The sequence below is a fragment of the Macrotis lagotis genome, chromosome 5, assembly GCF_037893015.1.
Source record: "Macrotis lagotis isolate mMagLag1 chromosome 5, bilby.v1.9.chrom.fasta, whole genome shotgun sequence".
Classification (NCBI taxonomy): Eukaryota; Metazoa; Chordata; class Mammalia; order Peramelemorphia; family Peramelidae; genus Macrotis; species Macrotis lagotis.
Genome location: NC_133662.1, coordinates 255,159,401 through 255,182,381, shown reverse-complemented (window position 1 = coordinate 255,182,381; position 22,981 = coordinate 255,159,401). Strand labels below are relative to the sequence as shown.

Below are 22,981 nucleotides of genomic sequence, written 5' to 3'. Positions count from 1 at the left end.
GTTGTGGGGTAAAAAAGACATTAATAAAAATTTATTTTAAAAAGTTGATAAAAGATGAACATTGAAAACTAACTTTGCATATAATTGAAAAAATATATATAAGATATTAAATAGTATTCTTACTTATGGGGGATGAAACATCTCCTGAACTGTTCAGGGCAGTCTGTGGCTTTTGCCCTCTCTCACTGTTCTGCCTTGTGTTGAGACAGGTGTGGAACAGACAAAGTAAAACATTCCCGTTACCAAAACCATCTCACCATGGAGTTGCTAAGTAGATAAAAAACTTTGACAAAAACACTGGATGATCAGCCCTCTCTATTTCTTTTATTTGAAATTATTTTAAATAGAAATAGACTCTCCTTTTGTTGGATGACTTACAAAGGCTGTTTCTGCCAAATGCTCCAATAATCCCTTTATTTTCAATGCCCCTGGACTCCCAAATCTCTGTCTAGTCTCTGCCTCTTGAACTACACTAGGACCCAGGCCCAAGCTCCAGCAGTGTGTGCCAGAAAGCAGACCTTTTCCTTCATATGTGAGGCTAGCAGGGATGTCACTAGGCTGCCACCATCATTACCCACAGCATTGCTTCATGGGGGTCTGGGGCCACCAGCTGGTATAGTCCTAACAGGCAGGATAAAGGAAAGCACTGTTCAAACCAGGAAGAAATAAGCAACTGCATTCTTAACCTCAACATATGCAGCCTGGTGCTGAGACTCCAAATATCCTTCATTAAAGTGGTGTATGAGGGCAGCTAGTGCGTGGATTGAGCACTGGCCCTGGGTGCAGGAGAACCTGAGTTCAAATGTAGCCTCAGACACTTAAGGTCACTGTGTGACCTTGGGCAAGCCACTTAACTCTACTGCCTTGCAAAACCCCAAAATAAATAAATAAATGAAGTGGTATGTGATCTCTTTCAATTCTGTTATGTCTACTGGTTTTCCAGATGCCCATTTGGAGAACTGCATAGGATCACATGGGAAGCCACCTCCAAAGTTTAGTCTAGTCCAAGCTTCTTCATTTATAGGTAAGAAAAACTGATGCCCAAGAGTATTGTGTCCAAGATCATGGCAGGCAGGATTGGCACCCAAGCCCAGGGCACTTTCCACTGTACCCATGAGGGCCATTCCAGCCATCCTGATCTCTATCTAGCCACTGGACCCATTTGGCTCCAGAGGAACCAAGTGAGGCTGGTGACTTTGCATAGCTCTCCCTCAAGTAAATCCAATTCACTTGCATGTCAAGGTCCTCTTTGAGAACAAAGGGCAAACAATATTTGCTAATAAATGGATAGGACAAGCTGCCAACCTACTCAACCAGCAAGCCTTTGAGGACTCTCAAGTTAAGTCCTTCTCAAATTACTTTCTAGGTAGTTACCTGTCCAAGCTTTGTAAGCCCTTATTAATAAAGGCTATTAGAACCAAATTCCTTCGTCCTAAGGTTGGTTCTGCCCACAGCCCAAAGACACGCAGAGAGCAAGTTCAGTGTCAGAAGATGTGGCCCTAAAGTCAAAACACTTTCGCACTACAACTAGCTTTCCCCCTACAACTAGCTTTCCCCCATCAGTTAGCTCATAGCAGCAGTTTTCAAAAAAGGGAAGAAGAAAAAGGAATGGCTGATTATCAAAAACTAAAACCAAGTCAAGGAAGGGCTAAGTTGGCCAGGTGGGCCAGTGAGAGAAGCAGGCATCTGGAGCCCCTCCCTGTGGAGCTGGTCCCCCCCCTCCCCTCAGAACTGAGGTCATCAGCAGTTCAAGGTTCCCTAATCCTATGGAGAATCTCTTAATGCCCTGAAATCTGGCTCCCTCAATCATGAAATGCCATCCCTCCAGGTCCCCAACCCAGATGGGACTTCAAGGCGCCTTCCCCATATACCTCCTCCCCCACCCTTTAGGACTTTAAGCTAAAAGGAGCTGACGCTTAGAGAAAGAAAAACAACCAACAGCCCAAAGAATGCAGAGAATTCAAGAGGGGGAGAATGGGAAAGTAGGCAAGCCTTAGAAGAAACAAGGAGGGGGCCCACAGGCCTGAGCAGAGGGCCCTCCCTCAGACCCACGAGTGGTCTTGAGAGCCAAGTTCCTGATGATTTCCATTCCTTCTGTTAGAAGGAAGCACTACCTTACCCAGCAGTTTGGGCTCAACCTCCGAGGCTTAGGCAATCAGAAGTGAAGCCTCTGACAACCTCTAACCTCTAAAGAGCCTTGGCTCAACCCTAGTCCTACTTGGGGGGGAGGAGTCACTGCCCGCTTCCCAAAAGCAGCCTCCATGTCTCTCATTCTGAATTTCCCAGCTCTTGGCAGTCATCTGGATGCCAAAGATGACCAAACATACATCCTACAGCACATTCATCTGAACCTGCCCAAGAAATTAAATTGAGTCAGAAGTTGAATAATTAACCCAGAAGAATGTTTGTTCACTGGGGAGGAGGCTAGCCTCTCTTCCTCCTTCAATAAATGATTATGGACTGAAGGCTGACTCTTGGGAACTGAGGGGAGGAAAAAGGGACCTTGGGGGAAGGAGAGAGGGGGCAGAGGTGAGGGCACAGCAGTAATCTAAGCAGGAAGGGCTAGAGAATCACTTCAGACAATGAGACACAAGCAAGGCAAAACGGCACATTTCACCAGGAGCCTCAGAGTGGACTGGGGGAAAGCCCAAGACTTCCCAAAGGAAATCCAAGAAATACTCTTGGGTTCTGAATGAAAACTGGCTGCCACACAACCTGAGATTTCCTGTTGGTTTGAACTACAGACGTTTTAAAAGATGAAAACTGCAGATTCTCTGATCCACCAATGTCTTCATGAAAATGAAGGAAAGGAACCGTCAGCGAGGACTCAGGCTACAGAAGTCCTGCCTTCAGTGTTCCTTCAAATAGCCCAGCCTCCAGGTCCAGCTTTGCCTCCATCCCCTCACAGCCACCTAAAAGGACAGTCTGACCTCGGGACTTCCTCCCTGCCTGTTCATCTTCCCCACAACCCACAGTCCCTCAGCTGCTCTATCTGTTGTCCTCATGTGTGACCTCATCCGCTCAACATGAGGCTTCAGAGCACTCTGATAGCTGAGGTCACAATAAATTCGTGTTCTCTAATCTCAAACATGCCTTCATAGCAGGGGATACTCTTGGATTTGATCCCTCCACTGAGGAGCCTTCCACAATAGCCCATCTCAGTCTTCAAGGCCTGCCCCATCCCCTCTCAACAGATGCCCTCCAACCCTGCCCTGGCCTCTCTCCCCACCCTCTCCTCCACAAGGACAGCCCCGCTACTTGCCATCTCCTCCAAGAGCTCACCCCACTGCTAATTTCTTCATTCACTCATCATCTCCAATCCCTCCTTAATCTTTCACTGTCTACAAACACGCTCAGATTTACCCCATCCTTTAAAAATAAAAGTGATTAAAAGTCTAGCCCTGATTATCAAAAGAACCAACTAAACTTGCTCAGAACTAAGTAATTATTAAGTGTCTGAGGCCAGATTTGAATACAAGTCTTCCTGACTCCAGGGTTGGTGCTCTATCATTGTGCCACCTAGCTGCCCTAAGCTCCATTATTTCTAAGCCTTGTCAGAGAGGTGCATTTGCGGACCACTGCAACACCTCCACCCAACTCTGGGCTACTGGACATCTCCCTCCTTGTTCTGGACTCAAATGTAGTCAAGAGGGTATTGTCCTTGGAAACGACCAATTGTCGCAAATTCCAGCAACTCCGGGGAACATATTTCATGAAGGTCTTTCCCAGAATTCTTTGTCTATCTCAAAAAAATACGACAATTTCACCTCAATGCCATTTAACTATTCCTCTCCTGATGGACCTTAGGGGATGGTGGGTGTGATGCATCTGTGTGGAGTGAAAGCAATCATGTGGATTTGTGATACATTGGGGATGTGCATATTTTCAATTGATGTGTTTACAGTTTTTTGATTTTAAAACAACTTCAAGGATATCCCAAGATAATAGTAATAATGACACCAATAATAATAGTTATCATTTGTACAATGACTTTAAAGTTTCCTATATCCTTTCATAGGTTAATGCTTCTTATACTAACACCCTAAGATGCAGGAATTTTTATTATCTCCAATTTTCAAATCAGAAAGCTGAAATATAGAGAGGTCAGATGTCTTGTTCAAGTAATCCAGCTAAAAATGTCTGAGCCATTACCAACAGGACATGATGATGATTTTTCTTTATCACTTTTACCATATGCTTCTGGGCTGATCTCCAAAAAGGATTCTGAACGTTTACAATTGCACCAGTAAAGGAGAAGCTTATTTCCTCACTCTCCTTTGCACTAATTTGGGGAGTGGGGTTGATGTAACAAAGGGAAGGTGGCACCACCCAGGATGCTTTTATAGGGCACTGGGGCTAGAAGCTGAACATCCCTCCAAGGACCATGACCATCTGCCAGACACCCCAACTCCCACCATTGATCCACTGGGCATTGAGAATGAGACCATATTTCTGTCTGTCATATTTGCCCTCAATTGTTTTCCAATATAGTATTTTTATTTTAATATTGTTTTCTGTTGTGCAGAAATGCTTCATTTTCATCAACTGTCTCTATTAATTCTATTTACTAAATAAAAAAAATAATCCCCCTTCCACAAATGAGATATTAGATTGTTTTCTTCCATCTTTTTAATAATAATTTTGAAAAATAGTTTTAAGTCCTTCAGATGGAATTTGCTAATTGAATGTGGTGTGACATGTGGTTACAAATTTTTTTAATCCTATCTTATCACACAGAATGAATGAAGCCCAGTTAGTAGATCCAAAACATTTTTGAATCTACTTCTCTCTTGTTCCCTCCCCTTCTTTCTCTCTCTTTCCCTCCCTGCCTCTCTCTCCCTTTATTTCTCTGTCTTTTTGTACCAGATAGATCACGAGAGCACAGATTCAGTGCTAAATGGGATCTCTGAGAGATCAATGAGTCCAACATGTTCATTTTACAGAAGAGGAAAACGAGGTCCAAAAAAGTGAAAAATTGGCTTTGAATTAAGTTTTAAAGTCTGAGGGTACAAGAAGACCTTCATTTCTTTTTTTTAAGTATGACTCATGATAGTCTTTTTTAAAAAATAGGTTTTTCTGAATAACTTTTATTTTTACATTACCTAGATTTCCCCTGTATCTCTCCCTCTCCCTGGGAGCCATTCCTTATAATAAAGGATTTTTTTTTTAAAGAAAAAAAGAGAAAAAAGTGGGAAAAAATTCAGTAAAACTGATCAACATCCAGAGAAGCAGGAAGAGGTATCTTCTCCTACCTCTTCCATGGGGGGGGACCCTTTGATATTCTTGTGCCTGCTTGTTTTTAAGAACAACCACCACCACCACCACCACCACCACCACAACTTGCATATTCATAATGCCTATTACGTGTCTGCACATTGTGTATTCACTACCATGCATGCTGTGCAAAGAGATTTTTACCTCATTTGGTCTTCACAATAACCTCATCACGTCGTCAGGTAGGGGCTGTTCCATCTTATAGATGAGGAAACTGAGGCAGAGAAACACCCCCTCCCCATCCCCCACCCCACTGTCAACCCTGGCCCCAGCAAGGAGAAGGAGATGAGAAACATGAAAGGGAAGGTCTGAGCCCCAACCACAAGAACCATTTTTTAGGCAACACTTAGGGATCCCCTTGCACATGACTTCCAAGGGGGAGATCAGGGTGAGTCCTGCTGAGCTTCCTTGTAATTCTAGGTGTTAGAAAGTGAGCCCCTTGAAAGCAAGAACCATCTCCAGTGCTGAGCAGAGGGCCTGGCCCAGAGGGAGCCCCCTAAGGAATACTCTCTTCATTCAGTCAACCTCTGACCTGGGGACCCCCCCCCCAGTGCCTCCCCCAGTGAATAAGAACTCCAAATCTGCCAAAAACAGAAAAGGCCTGAACACACCCCAACACTTCCATCAGGGCAAAAAACTGGAGAGAAAGAAGTGACCAATGACTGGGAAACAAATCCGTGAACAGAATGAACCAAGCTGCTGCAATTAGGAGGAATTCAGAGAAACATAGGAAAACCCACGTGAACTGCTACAGAGCCAGGAGAAGAGGACAGTGATGAGAGTCAGGGAAGGGAAAGCACGGGAGAATGGCCAAACTCAGATCCTGATTCCAGAGAATGGATAAGAAGCCCCTTCTTACCCTCCAGAGAGATGGGATCCCAGAGACTGGTTAGAGTCCTTTTTTTCCTTCATGACAAAAAAATAAAGGGGGGGGAGGGATCCTTGATTTTAAGGAAAAATTGAGAAACATCTGTAAACAAAAATCTGGTGCCCTGCTCCCTTGTTAACCTTCTCTGTCTCAAATCTCAACTCCAGCCACTTCCACCAATTGGCCAAAGTCACTGCAATAGTCCCTGGTGCCACTGTTCTTTGGCCTTTGTCCTGGCTATTTCATTAAGTAGAATGATGGCCACTTTTTCCTCTTTGTTTCTCCAAATCAGGAGTCCTTAACCTGGGCTCTGTGAATTGATTTTTAAAATACATTGATCACTATCTCAAAAGAATTGACTTCCTTTGTAATCCTCTGCATTTACAAAAGTGATCCTGGGGAAGGACTTTGTCCAGAAGCTTCACCAGCCTGTGGCCAAAAGGTCCACAATACAGATAGTGAAGATGGCGTGACTAATATGGAAATGTGAGCAACCCAATAATATAAGGATAACCTCTATCAGATTACCTGCTAACCTAAAGTGAACGGCCAGAAGGGTGGGAGCCAGAAAACTTTACAAAAATGAATGCTGAAAATTATCCTTACGTATAATTGGAAAAATAAATTTAAAAAAGACAGTGAAGAAGCCCTGCTCTCTATCCTGTTTGTCCTTTCAAGTTCCCTCTTCCTTTTCCCTCCAAATGCTCTACCAATCAGTCTCTACCATGTGGTTTGGCAGATCACCTTACTCTGAAGAAAGACTGCACTTCTCTGACCCTCAACCCCTCTAAAAAAATAGTCTGACCTATAATACATCCAGAATGTAGCCCAGTAATATTTTCCAGTGATTGTCACAGAATCTTAAAATGAAAGTCATCTACCCTTGGCCAACAAGCGACAGAAAATCCTTTCTACAATATTCTTGAGAAATAATCATTCAACCTTTGAAAGGCCTCTAGAGTGAGAGAGCCCCCAGTCCCTTCAGATGGCCCATCCCCTTTTTAAGTCAGTTAACAATAATGCTGATGATCAATATCTAATATTCATCAGCACCCTAAGGTTCATGTCTCTCACTGAATCTGAGAAGTAGAAACTATTACTATCCCCATCTTACAGAAAAGGAAACTGAGGCAGCCAGTGGTTAAGGACCTGCCTAGGGTCACACAGACAGGATTCACAAACTGGTAATTCCTGCCTCCAAGTCCTTGCAGGGCTAGCCCTCTGCCTCTAGACCCCCCTTCTACAGGGAAGCCAGCTGTCAGGTACATCCAGGTAACCCTCCAGCTTATCAAGCTCATGGCCCAGAGCTGACAGAGGGGTACCCACCCCCTCTGGGCCTGAACACGCCACTTCTCCAAAGGTGGCCCAGTAAGCCTACTGTGTCTTCTTTGGCTGACATCCCATTAGCCCCTACGGTGTCTGCTACCTATCTACACAGAGATCTCATGGTGGGCATAGCCTATACTTGGGCCAACAGGAAACTTGTCTCCTGGTCTCCCACTGGCCCCAGTGGAGGAGGGAAGTGGGCAAGGGTGAGACACAGAAAACACTTTCTTTCCATGTAAGTACAGCTACCTGAGGCTCAGCTACCCCTCTCACCCTCCCCAGGGGCCTGCCAGAAGTGGGAAGCAGAATCATCCCTGCCCCAGGACAGAGGATGAACAGCTAAAAATGTTCTGACTCAGGTGAAGCTTCCCCGGATAAATGGACAGAAAGCCCAGACTCTTAGAATGAGCAAAGTAGAATGGCGAGTGATGAAACAAAATACCTGATTTTAGCTGGAGTGGGTCCTGGGGGCTGGCGCTGAGGTGCAAGATGAGGAAGGCTGGACGGGTAGACGGGGACCATGCCCATGACAGGGGTCACCACACCCCAGGGGTTGGCCATGTTAAGCCTCGGGGCAGACCTGGCCCCAGACAAGGAAGGCTTGCTGTAGGGAGCGTAGCCGGTGTAGATGCCCATGGGAGCAGTCCGGTGGGCGGGCTGGGGTGTGACATACGCGGGGAGGTGGGTCATGGAGTGTCTGTAGCGGTTGCTGTTGCTGACAGGGCCAGACCCACTGTTTGCTAGGCACTGGTGGCAGGAGCAAGCCATTCCCGTGTGGCCGGGCACGGCGATGACGGCCGTCACAGGGTAAGCGGGGCCCTGACGTCGCTGCACATGGCGGCGATAACTGGATGTCTTGTTAGCCTGAGTGAAGGTGGTGGAGTCCACCTCATAGTTGTAGCCCAGAGGGGAGAGGTCCACGAGCTGGAGCCCCCTGGCTATCTGCTGCTCCAGATATTCACAGATGCTCATCTCATAGGGGGTCCAGGAGCCCTCATCATTGAGCCACTCCCAGACGATCCCCCGCCCCGGGGCCGAGTGCTGAGGGTACAGATGTCTTCGCACGGAGCGCATGGTCCCTGTGTCAAAGGAAACATCATACAGGAGTCAAAGTTCTCCATCCCTGGAAGTTTTCTGGAGCTGTCTGTGTCCCTCAACAACCCATTTGGTAGCCTGTCTACAGGCAGGGGGCTGGGCCATCCCTGGTTCCTCAGAGCTCAAGGACTCAGCTTAGCCCAGGCACAGCCCTTGGAAGAAGAGGCAGGAGGAAGCAAGGTTAGGCACAGACTTGGGGGTTTTCTGGGAACAAAGAGGTGGCTATAAAGATAGTGGGGATAAAAGGGATGTAGGGGGACAATCTATATCTAAATGGGAGGTGAGAAGGGCAAAAGACAAAGACTAATTTATTTCCAGGATTTTGGTGGTCTTGAATTTTACTTATTGCCATCATTGTCTCAAACTGTGAAAATAGTTCTTCCCATATCTGGAAGGCATAAAACTCCAATTCACAGATGAAGATACCAAGGGGGGCCCAGGGAGGTGAAGTCACTCAGTTCCAAGTGGCAGGGTCAGGCTTACAGGCTGTACCTCAGCCCAGACTGCCTTATAAACCCTCTGTCCACCTCCAGTCCTTCATGTATAAAACAAGGAAGTAGGAGAACTGACCTAGGACAGTCCTTTCTGTTCTACTGTCAAACATCTAGAATTCTATAAAAATCTATTTCCAAGATTTCCAAGAACTTCACAAAATCCCTTCTCTACCAGCTAAAGGCTACAAAGCAAGGGCATTTCCTGTCACCCCAAGCCATCTTACATCACTCCTTGAAAAGAGAGAGGGGAGCCAGATCCACCAGGTCCCGGCCTCACTAGTCCTCCTCCCTGAATTCCCTGTCAACACTCTTTTCCACTCTAGTCATTCAGAAAGATGCCAGGTCTTCAGAAAATGAGGATGTTGGCAAAAGAGAGAGATGCAACAGAATAAAAATAGCCCTGGAAAGAAGCTATCCAGGAACACTTTCATCCTCAACTCTAGGTGGAGGACCTCCCAATCCCGCACTCTTTCCCCACTGGGGATCAACCTCAAAGGGGGTCTTGGATGCTGTCAAAGGTATCTTATAGGCCAGTTCCTCGATCCATTAGATAAGAGAATAAGGCTGCCATAGATACCGAACTGAATTGAAATTTCCAAAGGGAAAGAAATACCCACTCTCCTTTGAGACACCCCAAATTTAAAGCATGATCCAACGGAACCACCACAGCCAGTTGCTGCAACCCAATTCTTGAGACTTCTGCATGCTTTAAGTATGCTAGAAAGCAGTCATTTTAAAAATGTTCTTGGGGCGGCTAGGTGGCGCAGTGGATAGAGCGCTGGCCCTGGAGTCAGGAGTACCTGAGTTCAAATCCAGCCTCAGACACTTAAAAAATAACTAGCTGTGTGGTCTTGGGCAAGCCACTTAACCCCATTGCCTTGCAAAAAAAAAAAAACCTAAAAAAAAATGTTCTACATTTCATCTGAACTATTCAGAAAAGAGGCATATGGTTGGCAATCCTGTCTACCCTGGCCCTGGGTAAGCACCTATTAAATCCATAAAGGGTTTGTGTGACATAGCTCAGTGATAATATCTTCCAAAGGAAGGAGAAAGTAGAAACAACAAATGTTGGATTAAGCCAGATGAGCAAGCCCAAGACAAGTCCTATATAAAGTCGCTAGGAAAAAAAGGGACTCAGGAATAATATGGGGAATTTGCTGAGTCTCAGGGTAGGCCTGATAACATGGAGAGGCCCACCACACTGACAGGAGGAGAGGAGAAAGCAAGGCATTGGCTCCCAAGTGTTTCACTTCACATACTGGCTCATGGGCCACACCAAGGCTGCAGGTGGGCCTACAGTCTAGGCAGAGTCAAAGTCTATCTAGTCCCCGAAAGGAAACCAATGCTGTGGCAATCTAAGGCAGGCCAAGGGCAAGATCACATCCACCAGAAACCTGCAGGAAAAACTCTGAATGTGGGCAAACTAAGGTGGAAACAGTGAGCAAGAAGCTTCGAGGCTCTGGTCAGATCCACCAAAAATGGGCATCCCCAAAAAGGGAGGAATGGGGGCAAAGGAAACCTGCAGGTCCTGAAAGGGACAATCCATCAATGGAGGGATAACCAGTTAACTCAAAGAGGAGAGCTGCCCCTAACCCTGCTGGCTAGCCCTCTCAGGATGGTCAAGGTCTGGGAGCACCTGCTCTGTCAGCAGCTGTCGCTGTTCTACAGGGATACTGCCCACCCAGCTTAATACACTGGCTTCCTGTTATTCGCGGGGTTTCCTTTCCAGAAACCCAAATGGAGTCAGGGCAGAGAAGACACAGCCTGGGGAGACTTCCCAGCAGGAAGGGCTTGGAAGCTTCCTCAGCAGCCACTGTTCAGCAGCTCAGCCCAATCCCTTCCTCACGTTAGTACTACCTACCCTCTACACTCCCAGACCCTGGCACCAGGCACCTCCCCACAGAGGTTAGGAAGTCCAAGGAAAGAAAGAGAGGAGGCACCCAGCAGGGACACACTAAAGAACTCTGTTAGATGATTAAACACAGGAACAGTCATCCAGGGAGACAAAGGCCCACCCCAAGGTCTGAGAGAAGAGGGTAGCAGCCAGGTCTGCCAGAAACATGTGCTTTCCAGGCTCCACCAGAGCCGCCCATGGTTGATCTTGGCTCACATACCCATGAGGAAGTGGCATATAGAAGGGTCTCTGACCACACTGGACAGGAGAATGAACCAATCTGGGTACTGACTGAAAATTCTTGAGGCTGAATTCCTGCAATTTGGTTCTAAGGGTTTTGCCTGCCTAAAAATATCCAGGTCTTGAAGAAAAACAAAATTTGAAACCACTAAAAGCTGACCATGGAGCTGGGGCCCCATCAGGCAGACAGTCCAGCCAAACCAGCTATCTTCTGAGGTCACTAATGAGAGGGGGTGGGGGAGAAAAGGAGACAGAGAAGAGGATAGAGAGAGAAAAAGGGAAGAAGGGAGGGAGGGGCAGGAGGGAAGAGAGAGGGAAAGAGAGATGCAAGTGTTGGGAGATGGATAGGAGGGGAGGCAGTGGGGAACTTGGTGGTAGCCCCATTCTAGGGTCTGATTCAGGGAGTCCAAAAGACAAGCTGGTATCACCCAAATGTATTTTCCAAAGGACACTAGTCACTGTTCTCTCTTGGACTTCCAGCCTGCAGCCTCTAGACTTGGCTAAGGGTCCAAACATTTACCACGCATCCCTTATGGGCCATGTAGGACAGGTGATGATAGTCAGGCCTTGAACCATTAAGACAGAAGCTAGTTGTGTCTTTGTCGTTCCAAAGCCTTCACTGTGGAGTATGTTGGGAGCGAGGCAAGTTCCTCACTTCCTTCCAACTCTCCAGCGCGTCAAAGAAGAAATGTCTCACCTGTGTCCTGCCGAAACTGGGTCCAGCTGGGGAGGTCGATGATGTAGGGTGCCAGGGCAGGGTCAGCTTGGCCCAAGGGAATACTACTGGCCAAGTTTCCCAATCCAAAGCGCTGGCCCTTCTGGGTCATGAACTGCTGCTCTATAAAGTTACACACAGGGGCACTGTAGGGGTGCCAGGTGCCTAGCTCATCTTGCCATTCCCACACAGCCACCACCACGGGGCTGGGGTATGTGGCCATCTTCTCAGCGCCTGGCTTCCAGAAGGTCTTCAAGCTACACTGGCTGCGGGGTCTCTCTAAAGCTCATTGCTTGTCACTCTCTTCAGACCTGAAAAGTGGAAAAAAAACAGCAGTTCTTAATGTTTGTCCTTTGTTCTCAGAGGACCCTGACATCAGGGAGATGATGCCATGACAAGCACATGGATTGGACTTGGGGAACAGGCAACTGTGCTAGATTCCTCCAGAACTATCCGGGTCCAGTGGCCAGCTATGTATCAGGATGACTGGAGATGAGGGAACCAGGATTAAGTGACTTGCTCAAGGTCACATAGCTAGTAAGAGTCAAGGGTCTGAGGCCAGATTTGAACTCCCTTCCTTCTGACTCCAAGACCAGGACACTATCCACTGCACCACCTAGCTGCCCAAGCAGTTCTTAACAAGAAGGACCAACCACATCTTGGGGGAAACTGGTGCCTCTGAGGGATACTAAGAATGGAAGTTCTCAGAAGAAAGGGGCTGTGGGGCAGCTAGGTGGTGCAGTGGATAGAGCACTGGCCCTGAAGTCAGGGTTCAAATCCTGCCTCAGACACTTAATAATTTAGCTGAGTGACTTTGGGCAAGTCACTTAACCCCACTGCCTTGGAAAGAACCAAAAAACCCTATCTTAAGAATAAAAAGAAGAAATGCTGCACTACTCCTGGTACCTGGGAATCAGACTTTCAGAAGCAAAGGGGTGACATGACCTTGGAAAGGCAGAGAGACAGATGACTAGACTAAGGATTCCCTGTTCAATAAGAGCCATGGGAAAAGTGGAAAAGTAATTTAGAATAAAATACTGTCAGAAACATCTTACCCCAATGACTCCAGATGAATAAGCAATCTAAGAGAATAGAAGGAGGCATCTTTCACAATTGGGATTAATCATAAAAGCAGAACCAGACACTTTTGATGACAGTGATTTCCCTACAGCACAGACGTGACTATGCCATTCTCCTACTCAATAACTCCAGCAGGTCCTATTACCCCCTAAAATCAAATATACACATTTCTCTGGGCTGATCCCAACCTATCTTTCCCACTATACTATGAACTGTTTTCCCTTCCCCTCTTGTGAGTTAGCCAAACCCATCTTGCTGTTCCTCATTCCTGAGACTCTTCCATCCCCCATCGATACCCCTTTGCCCTGGGTGTCCTCCAGGCCTCCTCACCTCTTGTCCCTTAGAACCTTTTGCTTCCTTCCAAACTCAGTCAGAATCTTTGTAATTTAGTGTCTGCCCTCTCAAAATCATCTTGGATATTCTGCATTGTGTAGACACCTATCTCCATGCTTGTGGACTGAATGATTTGTTATATTGGGGGTGGGGGTTAGTGGAGGAATCACAGGGATTTGACAGCAATAAAGAAAATAAACCCGGGACGGCTAGGTGGCGCAGTGGATAGAGCACCGGCCCTGGAGTCAGGAGGACCTGAGTTCAAATCCGGCCTCAGACACTTAATAATTACCTAGCTGTGTGGCTTTGGGCAAGTCACTTAACCCCATTTGCCTTGCAAAAAATCCTAAAAACAAACAAACAAACAAAAAAACCAAACGGAGCCCTAGCACAACTTACTGCTGAAGAGTGACTGGAAAAACTTGACCTCACTAGGCTTTTGTTTCCTTATGTGGAAAATAGTGATGACAACCCTGGCATGACCCACCTCAGCGAGGCAGACTCCATCTGCCATTGGAGTCATTCATTCTGCTGCCATTCTGTGTTTCCTAAGCAAACAGGTGAACCCCCTAAAAAAGGATGAGGAGGAATCCCTCTTGGCATCATCTTATAAGTGTCCTCATAACGTGCCCGGCCTTTCAGAACCTCAACTCACAGGGTTAAGAGGGAAGGAAAGGAAACTTGTGGAGATTCAAGACTGGGGACTTGAGCCTTCACATTTCAGAGGAGAATCTTTAGGAGATTCATACTCTAAACAGAACAAGGCAGAGCCCAGAGCTGGAGGGCTGCCTTCAAAGCTAAGCAGGAAGGTTAAAAAAAGGGCCTGGCAGGTTCTGACCCACACCTGTCGGAAGAAAATCTCCTTCCCACAAAGCATCTCCCCTCTCCCCAGGCCCTGGGTCCCAGGAGGGAGACAGTTGAGGGTGATTTCCTTAAGTGTCTGGAATCCTACAGAACCTTTCCTCCAACCAAAGACAGATTTTAGGGCTTGGTTCAAATCCACTGAATAATTTTTGTTGTTGTTGTTGTTTTTGCAAGGCAAGTGGGGTTCAGTGGCTTGCCCAAGGCCACACAGCTAGGGAATTATTAAGTGTCTGAGACCGGATTTGAACCCAGGTATTCCTGACTCCAGGGCCGGTGCTTCATCCATTGCGCCACCTAGCCGCCCCTTGAATAAAGTTTTAATCGTGAGCAGAGTGAACTTCTTAACAGTCTTCTTAGGAGAGAGGAGTCCCTTCCCTTATCCACCAAGTACCCTCAGGGCTAGGGGAGGGATCACGGCGCTGGTGCCCATTTTAATGAAGGAGCTGATTAGAGAGCACTTGAGAGCCAACAAAGCTTTCCCAGGTGCACCTATTTCATTTGATCCTTAACTCTGTGAGACAGGTAGGCAGGCCAGGCAGCCTCCCCTATTTACAGGTTCTGCCTAAGTACAAAGGCAAGAATGCCACAGGCTGAGGTCTTCAAGGCCTGTCCCCCTTCCCATTATACCTCGATGCATCTCGGCCTGCTCCTGGGAAGCTTCAAGAAACAGACTGAAAAGAAGCAAAAAGGCAAGAAAACTCCTGAACATTAGAGCCCAAGGAAGCTACAAATGTAAGGGAGAGAGATGGTGGAGTTCTGAAGACCATGCTCTCCCAATACATCCCTTGGTCTCAAAGGAGAGAGGAGCACAAGTTGGGATGATCATGCAGATGCGCTGATCTGAATAGGGCCTGGCCCTCAATGAGCTTCCATTCTGCTGGGTCAGCTGCCTCCAGACAAGGGCCAAAATAGCCCTCTGATTCCTTTAATACCCAGAGACTCTATAATATTTTCCCTTTTCAATCAGTGCAAAACCATCTAGTGCTTGTGGATCTATAGTCTTCACCTGAGGAAATGCCAAACCAGGTCCAGGAAGCAACTCTCCAAGGCAGCTGGCTTACACCAGGCCTTGCACCCTGAGGGCAAACTGAAGCCTTGCAACAGGAAGGGAGGGAACCTGAAACACAATCATGTCTTCAAACTTTCTCAAAATAAGCATCAGTCTTTTGGGGGAGTGGGGGGGGGGGTAGAAGGCTGGGAGACAACTGGAAGTGCTCATAGAGTGTTGGGGTAGAATCAGAAGCATGAGCTGAAGGTTAGCCTTAGTTCAGAGGCAGAGGGTAAAAGTGAGAGGGGAGGCAAATTTGGGAAGTGAGTGGAGTCAGGGGCACAAATTTAGAGTTAGGAGTGGGGGGTCAGGGGTAGAACACACATTTCAGGGTTCACAGACAGAATCCAAAGTGATCATTTCAGTTGCAAGTGAGGCATTTAGGGTTAGATTGGAGGACACTCAGTAGGAGATGAAGGGCTGGGGCAAGAGAACCCAGGCAGGGAGTCTGGAGAAGAAAGGATGGAATAGATAGGGAGAAGAGAGATGGAAAGAAGGAGGGAGGGAGGGAGAGGGAGGGAGGGAGAGAGAGAGAGAGAGAGAGAGAGAGAGAGAGAGGTGGGAGAGAAAGAGAAGAAAAAGAAGAAAAGAGACCAAAAGGGCAGAGAGGGAAAAAAAAGAGAATGGAAATCCAGTTTGGAACCAACAGACTTGATGTAGGCAGGGGTCTTAGAAACCCAAATATCCAGGCAGCCCCAAGAGAAGATTGGTCATGAAAGGATTTCTTAGCATGTTCAGAAGATCTAAACCCCTGTTCAGGCTCTATTTGAATGGAGTAATTATTCTCCTTCCTGGGAGTCTATCAATATTAAACCCACAATCACTCTCCCATTAACTTCAGATAACATTAAATATCATTTCAAAAGCCAAATGAGTTTCAGTCCCTAGTAATGGGGAATGTTGTTTTTAAAAAGAGAAAACTTTGAGCAGAAGGAAATGAGAGCCAGTCTCCTTGTTTTCACTATTATCGGACAGATTTATTTTCCAAGCTTCTCATAAAACAGTTCAAGAGTGAATAGAAGAATGCTTCCATTCTCCCTGAGAACTATTTTCATTAAAAAGAAAATATAGCAAATCCCTTCCCATCCTAGAAACTTTAAGAAAACCTTAATGAACTCACATATCACATAAAAATTGATTAGAAGATATCAGATTGGGGTGGCTAGGTGATGCAATGTATAGAGCACCAGCCCTGGAGTCAGGAGGACCTGAGTTCAAATTGGGCCTCAGACACTTACTAATTACCTAGCTGTGTGGCCTTGGGCAAGCCACTTAACTCCACTGCCTTGCAAAAAAAAAAAAGATCAGATCAATGCTATTGCCTTAGAGAATATCTACATCCATACCAGGCTGTCTTCAAAACCACTAGAGAAGGTGATCTACCAAAAAAGAATTTGGGGAGGACAGCTAGGTGGTGCAGTGGATAGAGCACCAGCCCTGGAGTCAGAAGGACCTGAGTTCAAATATGACCTCAGACATTTAATAATTGCCTAGCTGTGTGACCTTGGGCAAGCCACTTAACCCCACTGCCTTGCCAAAAAAAAAAAATTGGGGGCAATAACAGTGACAAACCAATCCTCTGACACCAATATAGAGGAGACCCCCTGAAGGATTCAGCACCCTCTGTTATTGTCATTCAGTCCTGTTCCACTCTTTGTGACCCTGCCACCACAGAGAAGACAAAGAAGTGCTTTGCTATTTTCCTTTTCCAATGGATTAAGGCAAACAGGGTGAAGTCACACAGGGTCATATAGCCAGTAAGTGTCTGAAGCTAGATTTGAACTCTGATCTTCTTGGTTTCAGACTCAGGCCTACCCCTTGAGCCAGTCTACTACTGTGCAATGAGGTCTTCCATTCATGGCTGCACCTCAAATTAAGCCCACTGTTCTATAGAAAGGCTGGCCACAAATCTCCTGACTTGAAAGCCAGAGACCAGAGCTCTAGACCTGGCTTTACAAGTGACCAAACTTCTCTGGCCACAGTTTCTTCATCTGTAAAATCAAGGGACTGTCCTAGATCAGGCCATTCAAGCCATAAATGGGTACTGAATTCTGTATGAGGCCCTTGAGGGGTTTTTGGGGGGTGATGAAGCCCAGAAGAACTAAGAGATTGAACATCCCTGGCTGGATGATCTCTAGGGTCCTTCTACCCTTGCTGGTCTAAGATTCTACAGTTAGGTGCTCTGAATATTTAAGAACACATCATGTTTCCAGAAAAAAAATTCTCTTTAGGGGCGGCTAGGTGGCGTAGTGGATAAAGCACCAGTCCTGGAGTCAGGAGTACTTGAGTTCAAATCTGGTCTCAGACACTTAATAATTACCTAGCTGTGTGGCCTTGGGCAAGCCACTTACCCTGGTTTGCCTTGCAAAAACCTAAAAAAAAAAATTCTCTTTAAAAATACACCAATAATCACTAGTTGGGACGTATGTTAGCTCAACAGGAATAGCATTACAACAGATCTGCCAAAAGTCCTCTGAACATTCTTTCACCCAGCAGCTCCAAAAGCTGGACCATGACTTAAGACAGATGTTCCAACACTGCTGAGAAGAAGGGCCAAGGGGTCTAGGTCATGCAAATGATCCTGGACAATGAGAAAAGGTTTAATTTTGTGTCCAGAAACTAGAGGCATTCTTGGGCAGAAGGAAACTCCCAGGCTGGCCATTTTCCTCACTTCTCTCCATTGAAAGGGGTGGCCCTAGGATGGGCTATCAGAGTTTACATTTGGTGATTTCTGCCTGGGATCCCAGCAGACCAAGTGAGTCCTCGGGAACAGACAATGAGAAACAGACTGTCAGAGTTTAAGGCCTTCAAGACATTCAGTGCAGGAGTTCTTAACTTCTTTTATGATCTAATAAAGCCTATGTAACTCCACTCAGAATAATGTTTTGAAAGAAAAACACTGAGATAACAAGGAAACCAATTATATTGAAATAAAGATGTAATGATTTTCCCATTCAAGACCAGTGATCCCCTAAAATCTATCCATAGACCCCTGAATCCATGAATTCCAGGAAAGACCCTTCATCCAGTGCCAAGAGGAAAAGAGGAAACTGAGGCCCAGGGGAATGTATTTGTTCAGGATCATGCAGCTAGTTAGTAGCAGAGCTGAACTGGAACCCCCCAGCCCGGTGTTCTTGGCCTACATGACCCCAAGTCCTTTTTTTCTCTAAGGACTAGCCAGTGTACTGAGCAGCAGTCCCTAGGGCCATAAGTGGCACAGGGCCCCAAACAGCTCACAGTTCCTCAGCAGCAGGAGCCCCAACTTTGCCCTTACTCAGCATATCTCAAGGATGGTGATTTGGGAGCAGGGTCACAAACCCTCTGTGATTTGGCAGATCGTCTCTAAGTGTTGCTGGGACAGAAAATTCCACATGCTAAGGTCAGTCTGGCAATTAAGAATCTCCCAACACAGCTAGGCTGGTCTGTGGCCAACAGAAGACCATCTAAGTCAATCCTCAAAGTCTTTCCAGCTTTGTGGGTGGACTCTTTGAGAACCCAGCGTGGTCTCCTTGCCATTAGGAGGCGACAGAAAGGATTTTAATGGACAGCCCAGGCTCCTCAATCAAAGTGCCCTGTCAGGACACCCACCAGGTTTCAGCCTTGCTGGGCCACCTGAGGAGTCAAGGCAGGACCCACTAAGAACTGAAGGCAACTCAATGTGACCCAACATGTCACCAGGATAATTACATAAGAAACCCAACAGTTTAAGCTTGGGCCTCACCAGGTGACTTCAGAAGACTTCTCCACTTCCCAGCATAAGGAATACTTTGTTTTAGAGTGTACCAAAGCTAACAGAAGAAAAAAAGATCCTTCATTTAAAAACCAAAAGAAAACAAGTTTCCTTTCTAGACTTTCATGACAAGTGTCCCTCACTTGAAGGAGCCCGTCCCCAAATGGGAGAGCACTATGATCCTCAAAGACTGGTTCAACAACAAAAGCAGCTGGCAGAGAGCCACCCTAATTTATATACCATCCCCCACCCACCCCCACACACATCCCCCATCTCCTTTGTCAAAGCCACTTTGGGAAGGCAAAATAAAAAGCTCAAGTGTCCTATCTGTCCTGGCTTTTTTCCCTCTGGAGAATTGGCACGAGCGACACTTGGGACACGGAAGGGAAACTCCTGGTTTGATTTGCATTTTGATATAAAACAGCCACAGAAAGCAGGCCAATCTCAAAGGCTTGCTGACTCAGCCCCACAAATTCCAAGGCCCATCTGTGTCTGTCTGCCAACCAGAGACAAGGGAGGTTAGATTTTAATTGAAAAACAGCAGTGATGGAAAGGGAAAGCACAGCTGTTGAATGGCCTCCCTGCAGCTGGGGTGCTAGCAAGAGGGGCAGATTTGTTTTCCAAGTCCAGAGGATCACTCACAAGGTACCACCACCTCCCCGGGCTCAGCAACGAACTGGGGGAGTATTACAAGTCCGCCTCCCAGCCCTTGGATCTGAGCACCCCCATCGAGTCTCCTTTCCCTGGGTCAGGTTGGGGAAAAGGCAAGGGAGGAGTCCTGCAAGCACTGATTCTGAGGGGCAGCGGGGCCCCCAGGGTTGTGGCAAGCGGTAGATTTCCCAAAGGAAGCCCACCGGACCTTACCAATGCTTCCGGCTCCGGTGAAAGTGGATTAGAAACTGCAGGTCTGATGGGAAGGCCCGTTGTCCCTGTCCCCAGTGGGAGGCCCCGTCCCTGTCCCGGGTGGGGGGTCCGTCCGTCCCTGTCCCCAGTGGGAGGACCCCGTCCCTGTCCTGGGTGGGGGGATCCTCTGTCCCTGTCCCCAGTGGGAGGCCCCCCATCCCTGTCCCCAGTGGGGGGATCCTCTGTCCCTGTCCCCAGTGGGGGGGGGGTCTGTCCGTCCCTGTCCCGGGTGGGGGATCCTCTGTCCCTGTCCCCAGTGGGAGGCCCCCCCATCCCTGGCCCCAGTGGGGGGATCCTCTGTCCCTGTCCCCAGTGGGAGGCCCCCCCCATCCCTGTCCCCAGTGGGAGGCCCCCCATCCCTGTCCCCAGTGGGGGGATCCTCTGTCCCTGTCCCCAGTGGGAGGCCCCGTCCCTGTCCTGGGTGGGGGGATCCTCTGTCCCTGTCCGTCCCTGTCCCGGGTGGGGGATCCTCTGTCCCTGTCCCCAGTGGGAGGCCCCCCCATCCCTGTCCCCAGTGGGGGGATCCTCTGTCCCTGTCCCCAGTGGGGGGGTCTGTCCGTCCCTGTCCCGGGTGGGGGGTCCTCTGTCCCTGTCCCCAGTGGGAGGGTCGTTGTCCCTGTCCCCAGTGGGAGGCCCCCGTCCCTGTCCCGGGTGGGGGCCCGTCCCTGCCCCCAGTGGGAGGCCCCTTGTCCCTGGTGGGAGGATCCCCTGTCCCTGTCCCGCCCCCGTCCCTGTCCCGGGTGGGGGGCCCGTCCCTGCCCCCAGGGCAGCCCCCAGGGGCGGGGGGCGCCCAACGGACTTCTCGGGTGCCCCCGGGGCGGGCCGGGCCGGGCCGGCAGCGGGGTCTCTACTGTCCGAGGCAGAGCCGGGGGGGGGGGGGTCCCCGCCAGCCCGTCCTGAGCTCCCGCCACTCCGGGGGGCGGCGCTGCCGACCCTCCCCTCTCGGGGTTCAGTGCCCGGCGCGGGGGCGCCGGGGGGCGGGTACTCACCCGCGGGGGCCTCCGGTCACCGGGGGTGCGCGCTGCCCGCCGCCTCGGGGGGGGCGCCCCGGGGGGCAGGGGCCGGCTCATGGCTGCTCCGCGGGGGGCGGCGTCAGCCCCCCAGCGCCGGCCCCGAGCGGCGGGCCCCCTCCCAGCGAGGCCGGGCGGTGACCCCGGAACCGCTGCTCCCGCCCCCCGCCCCCCGGGCCGGGGCCGGCGCTCTCCTACCGGGGCGCGGCGCGGCTGCGGGGCCCGGCGCTGCGGACGGCCCGGTCCGGCGGGGCTCGGAGCGGCCGAGCCAGGGAGGGAGGGGAGCCGCCACACAGGCTCCGGCGTCGCGCTCCGCAGGGGCCCCCGTGCGCATGCCCCGGCGCGCGGGCTTCTGGGAATGGTAGTCTCACCTGTCGAGGCCCTTCCGGGAGAGGGAGGAGCCCCGAGCGCGCGTGCGCACTCCGGGCTCGCCGGGGGAGGCGGAGCTGACTCTGCAGAGGGCAGGCCGCGGGGCGGGGCCAAGGACGAGAAACCGGAAGTGGGCGGGGGCGGGACACGTGGTGCCCCAGGCTCCTCCCCTCCCCCAGCCCCTCCTGGGGGGCTCCCCGGACCCCGGGCAGCCCCCCGCGCCTCTGCGCCCGCCTGGGGAGGTGGTCAGCGCCCCGAGCAATGGCCTCTCCCCGCCGAGGAGCCCCCAAACTCCCTGCCGCCCCCCTTCCGCAGGACCCCGGGCCTGGCCCGAGCTCCCGTCTCCCCCAGACCCGGCCCCCCAGGGGGCCGCCGGGTGGTGCGGCGGATGGAGAGCACGGGCCCGCAGTCCGGAGGCCCCAGCCCGAGGCCGACCTCGGACACTAGCTGGCCTCGCACCAGGCCATGCCAGTCCTGATGCAGCCCTGGCCGCCGGGCCAGATGGCCCAGGAGGAGAGAGCCAGGCCGGGGCCCCACATCCAGTGCCTGGGGGCATCACCTCCCCGATGCCAGGAGGAGAGAGCCAGGCCGGGGCCCCAGATCCAGCGCCTGTGCCTGTGGGGGCATCACCTCCCCGATGCCAGGAGGAGAGAGCCAGGCCGGGGCCCCAGATACAGCGCCTGGGGGCATCACCTCCCCGATGCCAGGAGGAGAGAGCCAGGCCGGGGCCCCAGATACAGCGCCTGGGGGCATCACCTCCCCGATGCCAGGAGGAGAGAGCCAGGCCGGGGCCCCAGATACAGCGCCTGGGGGCATCACCTCCCCGATGCCAGGAGGAGAGAGCCAGGCCGGGGCCTCAGATCCAGCGCCTGTGCCTGTGGGGGCATCACCTCCCCGATGCCAGGAGGAGAGAGCCAGGCCGGGGCCCCAGATACAGCGCCTGGGGGCATCACCTCCCCGATGCCGGGAGGAGAGAGCCAGGCCGGGGCCTCAGATACAGCGCCTGTGCCTGTGGGGGCATCACCTCCCCAATGCCACATCTTGTGGAGAAGGAAGGACGCCCATCATCATCATCATCTTACTCTTAAGTCAGGCTGATCCCATCAAAATCTGGTGGTGGCTCCCTGTTGCCTCCAGGCTGAGGCAGTCACAGAGACGGGCGCACCACCTGGCACCATCTAACCTTCTCTGCCCTAGCTCACATCCTCTAAGCTCCAGCAAAGTGATCTCTTCTCAGTAGCCCTAAATCTCTGGGTCTTGTCCCAGGCTATCCAACCCAGCACACCAACCCTTCCTCTTAACTGGTGGACTCTGCTTACTAAAAACAATAAATGTCATCTGCATTTCCCAGCTTATCCCACCTCCCTTCTCTTCCAAGAATGCAATCTCTTAAAATAATGAAGACAAAAGAAAAAAGATCTGCAAAACTGACCAAAATATTAAAAAAAAAATCTGCCATGGGTTCCACAACTTTGCCCCTAATCTCTATGAAAAAGAGGGAAATCTGGGAGGGAAGCAAGAATGGGGGGAAAAATTGTAAAACTCAAAATAAATAAAATCTTTAAAAAAAGGAAATCTTTTCTCTTACCTCTTTTTTGGGATCAGCCTCAGTCATTAAAATTTCATAGCATTCAGTTTTGATTATTTTGTTGTAATTCTCATCATTTACATTTTTCACAACCATTGAATATATTGTTTTTCTGGTTCTACTTATATCACAGCAGCAATTCATAGACAT

At 49.6% G+C, this 22,981-nt stretch overlaps 1 protein-coding gene across 3 annotated transcripts in view; it reads right to left on the bottom strand.

Moving 5' to 3' along the window:
• Nucleotides 1-21,217, bottom strand: part of DTX2 (deltex E3 ubiquitin ligase 2) — a 46,269-nt gene extending 25,052 nt beyond the window's left edge. The window contains exons 1-3 of one of the 3 annotated variants that reach the window (XM_074189458.1): nucleotides 21,073-21,217; nucleotides 11,889-12,217; nucleotides 7,911-8,547 (exon numbers count right to left, since the gene is read on the bottom strand). In XM_074189458.1, the coding sequence (XP_074045559.1) occupies nucleotides 7,911-8,547; nucleotides 11,889-12,129 (878 nt within the window). In that variant the 5' untranslated portion in view covers nucleotides 12,130-12,217; nucleotides 21,073-21,217. Of the gene's footprint in view, nucleotides 1-7,910; nucleotides 8,548-11,888; nucleotides 12,218-20,853; nucleotides 21,028-21,072 lie in introns of those variants that run through there. The other 2 variants (XM_074189457.1, XM_074189459.1) reach the window with 2 other exon arrangements.
• Between the last annotated feature and the right edge of the window lie 1,764 nt (nucleotides 21,218-22,981).